At 47.8% G+C, this 13,146-nt stretch overlaps 1 protein-coding gene across 5 annotated transcripts in view; it reads left to right on the top strand.

Moving 5' to 3' along the window:
• The window catches only part of LOC139579596 (calcium/calmodulin-dependent protein kinase type II delta 2 chain), a 114,696-nt gene that overhangs the window by 47,050 nt on the left and 54,500 nt on the right, over positions 1–13,146 (top strand). For all 5 annotated transcript variants that reach the window (XM_071408360.1, XM_071408358.1, XM_071408361.1 and 2 more), the window contains exons 4-5: positions 7,553–7,607; positions 9,351–9,416. In XM_071408360.1, the coding sequence (XP_071264461.1) occupies positions 7,553–7,607; positions 9,351–9,416 (121 nt within the window). The remainder of the gene's footprint in view (positions 1–7,552; positions 7,608–9,350; positions 9,417–13,146) is intronic.

Here is a 13,146-nt window from a genome sequence, read left to right as displayed (position 1 = left end):
TGGTCAAATGTAGTGTACCACCTAGATAATATGATACCTGGTCAAATGTAGTGTACCACCTAGTTAATATGATACCTGGTCAAATGTAGTGTACCACCTAGATAATATGATACCTGGTCAAATGTAGTGTACCACCTAGTTAATATGATACCTGGTCAAATGTAGTGTACCACCTAGTTAATATGATACCTGGTCAAATGTAGTGTACCACCTAGTTAATATGATACCTGGTCAAATGTAGTGTACCACCTAGTTAATATGATACCTGGTCAAATGTAGTGGACCACCTAGTTAATATGATACCTGGTCAAATGTAGTGCACCACCTAGTTAATATGATACCTGGTCAAATGTAGTGCACCACCTAGTTAATATGATACCTGGTCAAATGTAGTGTACCACCTAGTTAATATGATACCTGGTCAAATGTAGTGCACCACCTAGTTAATATGATACCTGGTCAAATGTAGTGCACCACCTAGTTAATATGATACCTGGTCAAATGTAGTGCACCACCTAGTTAATATGATACCTGGTCAAATGTAGTGACCACCTAGTTAATATGATACCTGGTCAAATGTAGTGTACCACCTAGTTAATATGATACCTGGTCAAATGTAGTGACCACCTAGTTAATATGATACCTGGTCAAATGTAGTGACCACCTAGTTAATATGATACCTGGTCAAATGTAGTGACCACCTAGTTAATATGATACCTGGTCAAATGTAGTGCACCACATAGTTAATATGATACCTGGTCAAATGTAGTGCACCACCTAGTTAATATGATACCTGGTCAAATGTAGTGACCACCTAGTTAATATGATACCTGGTCAAATGTAGTGCACCACATAGTTAATATGATACCTGGTCAAATGTAGTGTACCACCTAGTTAATATGATACCTGGTCAAATGTAGTGACCACGTAGTTAATATGATACCTGGTCAAATGTAGTGCACCACCTAGTTAATATGATACCTGGTCAAATGTAGTGTACCACCTAGTTAATATGATACCTGGTCAAATGTAGTGTACCACCTAGTTAATATGATACCTGGTCAAATGTAGTGTACCACCTAGTTAATATGATACCTGGTCAAATGTAGTGTACCACCTAGTTAATATGATACCTGGTCAAATGTAGTACACCACCTAGTTAATATGATACCATTTGGGACTTAGCCAAGAACATTTTTTTTTCCTCTTGTCTTCTTCTTCCCCCTCTATCCCTTCTCTTCACCCCCCCATCCCTTCTCTTCCCCCCTCTATCCCTTCTCTTCCCCCCTCTATCCCTTCTCTTCCCCCCTCTATCCCTTCTCTTCCCCCCTCCATCCCTTCTCTTCCCCCCTCTATCCCTTCTCTTCCCCCCTCTATCCCTTCTCTTCCCCCCTCTATCCCTCTTCTTCCCCCTCTATCCCCTCTCTTCCCCCCTCTATCCCTTCTCTTCCCCCCTCTATCCCTTCTCTTCCCCCCTCTATCCCTTCTTTCCCTCTCTATCCCCTCTCTTCCCCCCTCTATCCCTTCTCTTCCCCCTCTATCCCTTCTCTTCCCCCTCTATCCCTTCTCTTACCCCCTCTATCCCTTCTCTTCTCCCCTCTATCCCTTCTCTTCCTCCTTCTTTTCCCCCTCTATCCCTTCTCTTCCCCCCTCTATCCCTTCTCTTCCCCCCTCTATCCCTTCTCTTTCCCCCTCTATCCCTTCTCTTCCCCCCTCTATCCCTTCTCCCCCCCTCTATCCCTTCTTCCCCCCCTCTATCCTTTCTCTTCCCCCCTCTATCCCCTCTCTTCCCCCCTCTATCCCCTCTCTTTCCCCCTCTATCCCTTCTCTTCCCCCCTCTATCCCTTCTCTTCCCCCCTTATCCCTTCTTTTCGCCCTTCTCTTCCCCCCTTATCCCTTCTTTTCCCCCTCTATCCCTTCTCTTCCCCCTCTATCCCTTCTCTTCCCCCCTCTATCCCCTCTCTTCCCCCTCTATCCTTTCTCTTCCCCCCTCTATCCCTTCTCTTCCCCCCTTATCCCTTCTTTTCGCCCTCCTCTTCCCCCCTCTATCCCTTCTCTTCCCCCCTTATCCCTTCTTTTCCCCCTCTATCCCTTCTCTTCCCCCCTCTATCCCCTCTCTTCCCCCTCTATCCCCTCTCTTCCCCCTCTATCCTTTCTCTTCCCCCCTCTATCCCTTCTCTTCCCCCCTCTATTCCTTCTCTTCCCCCCTCTATCCCTTCTCTTCCCCCCTTATCCCTTCTTTTCCCCCTCTATCCCTTCTCTTCCCCCCTCTATCCCCTCTCTTCCCCCTCTATCCCCTCTCTTCCCCCTCTATCCTTTCTCTTAACCCCTCTATCCCTTCTCTTAACCCCTCTATCCCTTCTCTTCCCCCCGCTATCCCTTCTCTTCCCCCCTCTATCCCTTCTCTTCCCCCTTCTCTTCCCCCCTCTATCCCTTCTCTTCCCCCTCTGTCCCCTCTCTTCCCCCCTCTATCCCTTCTCTTCCCCCCTCTATCCTTTCTCTTCCCCCCTCAATCTCTTCTCTTCCCCCCTCTATCCCTTCTCCTCCCCCCTCTATCCCTTCTAATCCCCCCTCTATCCTTTCTCTTCCCCCCTCTATCCTTTCTCTTCCCCCCTCTATCCCTTCTCTTCCCCCTCTATCCCTTCTCTTCCCCCTTCTCTTCCCCCCTCTATCCCTTCTCTTCCCCCCTCTTTCCCTTCTCTTCCCCCCCTCTTTTCCTTCTCTTCCCCCTTCTTCCCCCCTCTATCCCTTCTCTTCCCCCGTCTCTTCCCCCCTCTATCCCTTCTCTTCCCCCCTCTTTCCCTTCTCTTCCCCCCCTCTTTCCCTTCTCTTCCCCCCTCTATCCCTTCTCTTCCCCCCTCTATCCTTCTCTTCCCCCCCTCTATCCCTTCTCTTCCCCCTTCTCTTCCCCCCTCTATCCCTTCTCTTCCCCCCTCTATCCCCTCTCTTCCCCCCTCTATCCCTTCTCTTCCCCCCTCTATCCCTTCTCTTCCCCCCTCTATCCCCTCTCTTCCCTCTATCCCTTCTCTTTCCCCTTCTTTTCCCCCTCTATCCTTTCTCTTCCCCCTCTATCCTTTCTCTTCCCCCCTCTATCCCTTCTCTTCCCCCCTCTATCCCTTCTCTTCCCCCCTCTATCCCTTCTCTTCCCCCCTCTATCCCTTCTCTTCCCCCCTTATCCCTTCTTTTCCCCCTCTATCCCTTCTCTTCCCCCCTCTGTCCCCTCTCTTCCGCCCTCTATCCCTTGTCTTCCACCCTCTGTCCCTTCTCTTCCCCCCTCTATCCCTTCTCTTCCCCCCTCTATCCTTTCTCTTCCCCCCTCAATCTCTTCTCTTCCCCCCTCTATCCCTTCTCCTCCCCCCTCTATCCCTTCTAATCCCCCCTCTATCCTTTCTCTTCCCCCCTCTATCCCTTCTCTTCCTACCTCTATCCCTTCTCTTCCCCCCTCTATCCCTTCTCTTCCCCCCTCTTTCCCTTCTCTTCCCCCCTCTATCCCTTCTCTTCCCCCTTCTTCCCCCCCTCTATCCCTTCTCTTCCCCCCTCTATCCCTTCTCTTCCCCCCTTATCCCTTCTTTTCCCCCTCTATCCTTTCTCTTCCCCCCTCTATCCCTTCTCTTCCTACCTCTATCCTTTCTCTTCCCCCCTCTATCCTTTCTCTTCCCCCCTCTATCCCTTCTCTTTCCCCTTCTCTTCCCCCCTCTATCCCCCTTCTCTTCCCCCCTCTATCCCTTCTTTTCCCCCTCTATCCTTTCTCTTCCCCCCTCTATCCTTTCTCTTCCCCCCTCTATCCCCTCTCTTCCCTCTATCCCTTCTCTTTCCCCTTCTTTCCCCCCTCTATCCTTTCTCTTCCCCCTCTATCCTTTCTCTTCCCCCCTCTATCCTTTCTCTTAACCCCTCTATCCCTTCTCTTCCCCCCTCTATCCCTTCTCTTCTCCCCTCTATCCCTTCTAATCCCCCCTCTATCCTTTCTCTTCCCCCCTCAATCTCTTCTCTTCCCCCCTCTATCCCTTCTCTTCCCCCCTCTATCCCTTCTAATCCCCCCTCTATCCTTTCTCTTCCCCCCTCTATCCTTTCTCTTCCCCCCTCTATCCCTTCTCTTCCCCCCTCTATCCCTTCTCTTCCCCCTTCTCTTCCCCCTCTATCCCCTCTTTTCCCCCTCTATCCTTTCTCTTCCCCCCTCTATCCCTTCTCTTCTCCCCTCTATCCCTTCTCTTCCCCCTTCTCTTCCCCCTCTATCCCCTCTTTTCCCCCTCTATCCCTTCTCTTCCCCCCTCTATCCCTTCTCTTCCCCCTCTATCCCCTATTTTCCCCCTCTATCCTTTCTCTTCCCCCCTCTATCCCTTCTTTCCCCCCTCTATCCCTTCTTTCCCCCCTCTATCCCTTCTCTTCCCCCCTCTGTCCCCTCTCTTCCGCCCTCTATCCCTTGTCTTCCACCCTCTGTCCCTTCTCTTCCCCCTCTATCCCTTCTCTTCCCCCCTCTATCCTTTCTCTTCCCCCCTCTATCCTTTCTCTTAACCCCTTTATCCCTTCTCTTCCCCCCTCTATCCCTTCTCTTCCCCCCTCTATCCCTTCTCTTCCCCCCTCTATCCCTTCTCTTCCCCCCTTATCCCTTCTTTTTGCCCTTCTCTTCCCCCCTCTATCCCTTCTCTCCCCCCCTTATCCCTTCTTTTCCCCCTCTATCCCTTCTCTTCCCCCCTCTATCCCTTCTCTTCCCCCCTTATCCCTTCTTTTTGCCCTTCTCTTCCCCCCTCTATCCCTTCTCTTCCCCCCTTATCCCTTCTCTTCCCCCCTCTATCCCCTCTCTTCCCCCTCTATCCCCTCTCTTCCCCCTCTATCCTTTCTCTTCCCCCCTCTATCCCTTCTCTTCCCCCCTCTATCCCTTCTCTTCCCCCCTCTATCACTTCTCTTCCCCCCTCTATCCCTTCTCTTCCCCCCTTATCCCTTCTTTTCGCCCTTCTCTTCCCCCCTCTATCCCTTCTCTTCCCCCCTTATCCCTTCTTTTCCCACTCTATCCCTTCTCTTCCCCCCTCTGTCCCCTCTCTTCCGCCCTCTATCCCTTGTCTTCCACCCTCTGTCCCTTCTCTTCCCCCCTCTATCCCTTCTCTTCCCCCCTCTATCCTTTCTCTTCCCCCCTCAATCTCTTCTCTTCCCCCCTCTATCCCTTCTAATCCCCCCTCTATCCTTTCTCTTCCCCCCTCTATCCCTTCTCTTCCCCCCTCTATCCCTTCTCTTCCCCCCCTCTATCCCTTCTCTTCCCCCTTCTCCCCCCCTCTATCCTTTCTCTTCTCCCCTCTATCCTTTCTCTTCCCCCTCTATCCCCCTTCTCTTCCCCCTTCTTTTCCCCCTCTATCCCTTCTCTTCCCCCCTCTATCCCTTCTCTTCCCCCCTCTATCCCTTCTCTTCCCCCCTCTATCCCTTCTCTTCCCCCCTCTATCCCTTCTCTTCCCTCTATCCCTTCTCTTTCCCCTTCTTTTCCCCCTCTATCCTTTCTCTTCCCCCCTCTATCCTTTCTCTTCCCCCCTCTATCCCCTCTCTTCCCTCTATCCCTTCTCTTTCCCCTTCTTTTCCCCCTCTATCCTTTCTCCTCCCCCCTCTATCCTTTCTCTTAACCCCTCTATCCCTTCTCTTCCCCCCTCTATCCCTTCTCTTCCCCCCTCTATCCTTTCTCTTCCCCCCTCAATCTCTTCTCTTCCCCCCTCTATCCCTTCTCTTCCCCCCTCTATCCCTTCTAATCCCCCCTCTATCCTTTCTCTTCCCCCCTCTATCCTTTCTCTTCCCCCCTCTATCCCTTCTCTTCCCCCCTCTATCCCTTCTCTTCCCCCCTCTATCCCTTCTCTTCCCCCCTCTATCCTTTCTCTTCCCCCCTCTATCCTTTCTCTTCCCCCCTCTATCCCTTCTCTTCCCCCCTCTATCCCTTCTCCTCCCCCCTCTATCCCTTCTCTTCCCCCCTCTATCCCTTCTCTTCCCCCCTCTATCCTTTCTCTTCCCCCCTCTATCCCTTCTCTTCCCCCCTCTATCCCTTCTTTCCGCCCCTCTATCCCTTCTCTTCCCCCTTGTTTTCCCCCTCTATCCCCTCTCTTCCCCCTCTATCCTTTCTCTTCCCCCTCTATCCCCTCTCTTCCCCCTCTATCCCTTCTCTTCCCCCCTCTATCCCCTCTCTTTCCCCCTCTATCCCTTCTCTTCCTCCCTCTATCCTTTCTCTTCCTCCCTCTATCCCTTCTCTTCCCCCTTCTTTTCCCCCTCTGTCCTTTCTCTTCCCCCCTCTATCCTTTCTCTTACCCCTCTCTTCCCCCTCTATCCCCTCTCTTCCCCCTCTATCCCTTCTCTTCCCCCCTCTATCCCCTCTCTTTCCCCCTCTATCCCTTCTCTTTCCCCCTCTATCCCTTCTCTTCCCCCCTCTATCCTTTCTCTTCCCCCCTCTATCCCTTCTCTTCCCCCCTCTATCCCCTCTCTTCCCCCCTCTATCCCTTCTCTTCCCCCCTCTATCCCTTCTCTTCCCCCCTCTATCCCTTCTCTTCCCCCCTCTATCCCTTCTCTTCCCCCCTCTATCCCTTCTCTTCCCCCTCTATCCCCTCTCTTCCCCCTCTATCCTTTCTCTTCCCCCTCTATCCCCTCTCTTCCCCCTCTATCCCTTCTCTTCCCCCCTCTATCCCCTCTCTTTCCCCCTCTATCCCTTCTCTTCCTCCCTCTATCCTTTCTCTTCCTCCCTCTATCCCTTCTCTTCCCCCTTCTTTTCCCCCTCTGTCCTTTCTCTTCCCCCCTCTATCCTTTCTCTTACCCCTCTCTTCCCCCTCTATCCCCTCTCTTCCCCCTCTATCCCTTCTCTTCCCCCCTCTATCCCCTCTCTTTCCCCCTCTATCCCTTCTCTTTCCCCCTCTATCCCTTCTCTTCCCCCCTCTATCCTTTCTCTTCCCCCCTCTATCCCTTCTTTTCCCCCCTCTATCCCCTCTCTTCCCCCCTCTATCCCTTCTCTTCCCCCCTCTATCCCTTCTCTTCCCCCCTCTATCCCTTCTCTTCCCCCCTCTATCCCTTCTCTTCCCCCCTCTATCCCTTCTCTTCCCCCTCTATCCCTTCTCTTCCCCCCTCTATCCCCTCTCTTTCCCCCTCTATCCCTTCTCTTCCCCCCTCTATCCCTTCTCTTTCCCCCTCTATCCCTTCTCTTTCCCCCTCTATCCCTTCTCTTCCCCCCTCTATCCCTTCTCTTCCCTCCTCTATCCCTTCTCTTCCCCCCTCTATCCCTTCTCTTTCCCCCTCTATCCCTTCTCTTCCCCCCTCTATCCCTTCTCTTCCCCCCTCTATCCCCTCTCTTTCCCCCTCTATCCCTTCTCTTCCCCCCTCTATCCCTTCTCTTCCCCCTCTATCCCTTCTCTTCCCCCCTCTATCCCTTCTCTTCCCCCCTCTATCCCTTCTCTTCCCCCCTCTATCCCTTCTCTTTCCCCCTCTATCCCTTCTCTTCCCCTCTCTATCCCTTCTCTTCCCTCCTCTATCCCTTCTCTTCCCCCTTCTCTTCCCCCCTCTATCCCTTCTCTTCCCCCCTCTCTTCCTGTCTTCTCAGTGAGGCTTCATGACAGCATATCAGAGGAGGGCTTCCACTACCTGCTGTTTGATCTGTGAGTACACCTCTACCTCTCATATCAGAGGAGGGCTTCCACTTCCTGCTGTTTGATCTGTGAGTACACTTCTACCTCTCATATCAGAGGGCTTCCACTTCCTGCTGTTTGATCTGTGAGTACACCTCTACCTCTCATATCAGAGGAGGGCTTCCACTTCCTGCTGTTTTAGCTGTGAGTACACCTCTACCTCTCATATCAGAGGAGGGCTTCCACTTCCTGCTGTTTGATCTGTGAGTACACCTCTACCTCTCATATCAGAGGAGGGCTTCCACTTCCTGCTGTTTGATCTGTGAGTACACCTATACCACTCATATCAGAGGAGGGCTTCCACTTCCTGCTGTTTGATCTGTGAGTACACCTCTACCTCTCATATCAGAGGAGGGCTTCCACTTCCTGCTGTTTGATCTGTGAGTACACCTCTACCACTCATATCAGAGGAGGGCTTCCACTTCCTGCTGTTTGATCTGTGAGTACACCTCTACCACTCATATCAGAGGAGGGCTTCCACTTCCTGCTGTTTGATCTGTGAGTACACCTCTACCTCTCATATCAGAGGAGGGCTTCCACTTCCTGCTGTTTGATCTGTGAGTACACCTCTACCTCTCATATCAGAGGAGGGCTTCCACTTTCTGCTGTTTGATCTGTGAGTACACCTCTACCTCTCATATCAGAGGAGGGCTTCCACTTCCTGCTGTTTGAGCTGTGAGTACACCTCTACCTCTCATATCAGAGGGCTTCCACTTCCTGCTGTTTGATCTGTGAGTACACCTCTACCTCTCATATCAGAGGAGGGCTTCCACTTCCTGCTGTTTTAGCTGTGAGTACACCTCTACCTCTCATATCAGAGGAGGGCTTCCACTTCCTGCTGTTTGATCTGTGAGTACACCTCTACCTCTCATATCAGAGGAGGGCTTCCACTTCCTGCTGTTTGAGCTGTGAGTACACCTCTACCTCTCATATCAGAGGAGGGCTTCCACTTCCTGCTGTTTGATCTGTGAGTACACCTCTACCACTCATATCAGAGGAGGGCTTCCACTTCCTGCTGTTTGATCTGTGAGTACACCTCTACCTCTCATATCAGAGGAGGGCTTCCACTTCCTGCTGTTTGATCTGTGAGTACACCTCTACCACTCATATCAGAGGAGGGCTTCCACTTCCTGCTGTTTGATCTGTGAGTACACCTCTACCTCTCATATCAGAGGAGGGCTTCCACTTCCTGCTGTTTGAGCTGTGAGTACACCTCTCATATCTATGTGTATCTCATCCCTCCATCTCTCAGTGAGTGTAGATCCAGGTACTGAACCAGGGATGACAGGTGCTGGTTTTGTCAGGAATAATAACTAGTATTAAACCATAGACACACTACACAAACACTAGAGAGGTAAACCACCTTGGTCTGTGTCTGTGTGTGTGTGTGTGTGTGTGTGTCTGTGTCTGTGTCTGTGTGTGTGTGTGTGTCTGTGTCTGTGTGTGTGTGTGTGTGTGTGTGTCTGTGTCTGTGTCTGTGTGTGTGTCTGTGTCTGTGTCTGTGTGTGTGTCTGTGTGTGTGTGTGTGTCTGTGTGTCTGTGTGTCTGTGTGTGTGTCTGTGTCTGTGTCTGTGTGTGTGTCTGTGTCTGTGTCTGTGTCTGTGTGTCTCTGTCTCTGTCTCTGTCTCTGTCTCTGTCTCTATCTCTGTCTGTGTGTCGTCTGTGTCGTGTGTGTGTGTGTGTGTGTGTGTGTGTGTGTGTGTGTGTTTTCAGGGTGACCGGAGGAGAGCTGTTTGAGGACATCGTAGCCAGGGAGTACTACAGTGAGGCTGACGCCAGGTAGGAACGCACACACACACACACAGACACACACACACACACACACACACACACACACAGTGCCGAGCTTAGCAGCTTTGCTATATCACTGTCTGTTCTTTCTCACAGTCTGTTCAGGTGTGTGTGTGTTATCTCATATGGCTGTATCTAAGGTGTGTGTGTGTGTGTGTTATCTAAGGTGTGATAGCTGTCTCTATACAGTTATTTATACATGTGATGTACGGAACACTGACTGTGTGATTAATCATACAGGTGACTCCAAAATATTAACTAGAATAATGCATTACGTTTCTATAGCACTTTTCACAAGAATCTCAAAGCACTTCAAAAACAAACAGTCTAGCTATAGTTAGATCATCCAGTACATCACCATGAATAGATCAACCAGTACATCAATGAATAGATCAACCAGTACATCACCATGAATAGTCTAGCTCAACCAGTACATCACCATGAATAGATCAACCAGTACATCACCATGAATAGTCTAGCTATAGTTAGATCAACCAGTACATCACCATGAATAGATCAACCAGTACATCATCATGAATAGATCAACCAGTACATCACCATGACTAGATCAACCAGTACATCACCATGAATAGATCGACCAGTACATCAACATGAATAGTTTAGTACATCACCATGAATAGTCTAGCTATAGTTAGATCAACCAGTACATCACCATGAATAGTCTAACTATCGTTAGATCAACCAGTAAATCATCATGAATAGTCTAGCTATAATTAGATCAACCAGTACATCATCATGAATAGATCATCCAGTACATCACCATGAATAGTCTAACTATAGTTAGATCAACCAGTACATCACCATGAATAGTCTAGCTATAGTTAGATCAACCAGTACATCATCATGAATAGATCAACCAGTACATCATCATGACTAGATCAACCAGTACATCATCATGACTAGATCAACCAGTACATCATCATGCCTAGATCAACCAGTACATCACCATGACTAGATCAACCAGTACATCACCATGACTAGATTGACCAGTACATCACCATGACTAGATCAACCAGTACATCATCGTGAATAGATCGACCAGTACATCATCATGAATAGTCTAGCTATAGTTAGATCGACCAGTACATCATCATGAATAGTCTAGCTATAGTTAGATCGACCAGTACATCATCATGAATAGTCTAGCTATAGTTAGATCGACCAGTACATCATCATGAATAGTCTAGCTATAGTTAGATCGACCAGTACATCATCATGAATAGTCTAGCTATAGTTAGATCAACCAGTACATCATCATGAATAGTCTAGCTATAGTTAGATCAACCAGTACATCATCATGAATAGATCGACCAGTACATCATCATGAATAGTCTAGCTATAGTTAGATCGACCAGTACATCATCATGAATAGTCTAGCTATAGTTAGATCAACCAGTACATCACCATGAATAGTCTAGCTATAGTTAGATCAACCAGTACATCACCATGAATAGTCTAGCTATAGTTAGATCAACCAGTACATCATCATGAATAGATCGACCAGTACATCATCATGAATAGTCTAGCTATAGTTAGATCAACCAGTACATCACCATGAATAGATCGACCAGTACATCATCATGAATAGTCTAGCTATAGTTAGATCGACCAGTACATCATCATGAATAGTCTAGCTATAGTTAGATCGACCAGTACATCATCATGAATAGTCTAGCTATAGTTAGATCAACCAGTACATCATCATGAATAGTCTAGCTATAGTTAGATCGACCAGTACATCATCATGAATAGTCTAGCTATAGTTAGATCGACCAGTACATCATCATGAATAGTCTAGCTATAGTTAGATCGACCAGTACATCATCATGAATAGTCTAGCTATAGTTAGATCGACCAGTACATCATCATGAATAGTCTAGCTATAGTTAGATCGACCAGTACATCATCATGAATAGTCTAGCTATAGTTAGATCGACCAGTACATCATCATGAATAGTCTAGCTATAGTTAGATCGACCAGTACATCATCATGAATAGTCTAGCTATAGTTAGATCGACCAGTACATCATCATGAATAGTCTAGCTATAGTTATATCGACCAGTACATCATCATGAATAGTCTAGCTATAGTTAGATCAACCAGTACATCATCATGAATAGTCTAGCTATAGTTAGATCGACCAGTACATCATCATGAATAGTCTAGCTATAGTTAGATCAACCAGTACATCATCATGAATAGTCTAGCTATAGTTAGATCAACCAGTACATCATCATGAATAGTCTAGCTATAGTTAGATCAACCAGTACAGCAGCTTTGGGCACCAGAATGTTCACCACACACCGTTCTGAGTAGTAGCCAGTCGTCCTCACTATGAGCCCTCTGCCTCAGCACTGCGTTCCTCAACTGTATCTCCCATTCCTCTCACGCTTCAGGTGACCCCTCAATTGATGTTTTCAAAAGACCAGGAACAGGCAGCCAGGGTGAAACTAAAAAGCTGGTACAGTGTCTAGATGCATCATTCAAACAAAAAACATTAGCCAGCTAGCTAGTGTCGTGTCGTGGCTTTCATTAATCTGGTGACTGTTATGTATCGAATCAACTAACTAGGTTTAATTGTTTCTCGATTAAATGAGTCATGAAACAATTAACTATTTAAAATTTGGGGCACCACGGAAGAAGTTGTTTACTGAGTTGCCATCTCCTGAATTAAACTCTAGATGATATATAAGATATATATCGATAACATTCATCTAATTAATCATTACCTTAATCATTAATCATTACCTTAATCATTAATCATTACCTTAATCATTACCTTAATCATTAATCGTTACCTTAATCATTAATTGTTACCGTAATCATTCATCGTTACCGTAATCATTCATCGTTACCTTAATCATTCATCGTTACCTTAATCATTAATCATTACCTTAATCGTTAATCATTACCTTAATCATTAATCATTACCTTAATCATTAATCATTACCGGGGTGGCGGGTAGCCTAGTGGTTAGAGCATTGGACTAGTAACCGAAAGGTTGCAAGATCTAATCCCCAAGCTGACAAGGTAAAAATCTGTCGTTCTGCCCCTGAACAAGGCAGTTAACCCACTGTTCCTAGGCCGTCATTGAAAATAAGAATTTGTTCTTATCTGACTTGCCTAGTTAAATAAAGGTAAAAAAAATAAAATAAAAAATCATTACCTGATATCAGTCTCATAATTCTGAACGTCGCATACTCCTTGCATCTGCACAAACCCCAGCCTTAACTGATCATTCCGTACCACACAAATTGATGTAATTATTTACTTACTAAATGATAACACAGGATACCCACACATACATAAAACACACGGTATAGGTTATTGATTAGAAACTTAATACGATGGAAACAGGTCCCTAGCGGACTGACACAATACGACACTTGTTACATAAGATGGAGAGGTAAAGAGAGGGAGAGAGAGAACACTTGGATACATTTGGAAAGTACGCTCACAGTAATCACAATACTTTCCCCCTAACCACTGTCCGTTTGGGTAAGAAGTAATGAATGTATTTACGTGTTGAATGTCTTCCTTGATCGTGTATCTCTCTTGGACCCAGTCCTTCGTGGAAAGAGTTCCGCTTCTTGAAAAGGGTTCCGCTGGGCCTTAGTTCTTAAGTGTAAGGCTCTGATTGTCCACAAGAGGTCACAATGGCCTTCTTCTTCGTTGTCCTTGTTTACTTTCACTCAT

Source organism: Salvelinus alpinus, chromosome 6 (genome assembly GCF_045679555.1).
Source record: "Salvelinus alpinus chromosome 6, SLU_Salpinus.1, whole genome shotgun sequence".
NCBI classification, from domain to species: domain Eukaryota; kingdom Metazoa; phylum Chordata; class Actinopteri; order Salmoniformes; family Salmonidae; genus Salvelinus; species Salvelinus alpinus.
Note: the sequence above shows the minus strand (reverse complement) of the source record. Positions and strands in the feature narration are given on the sequence as shown.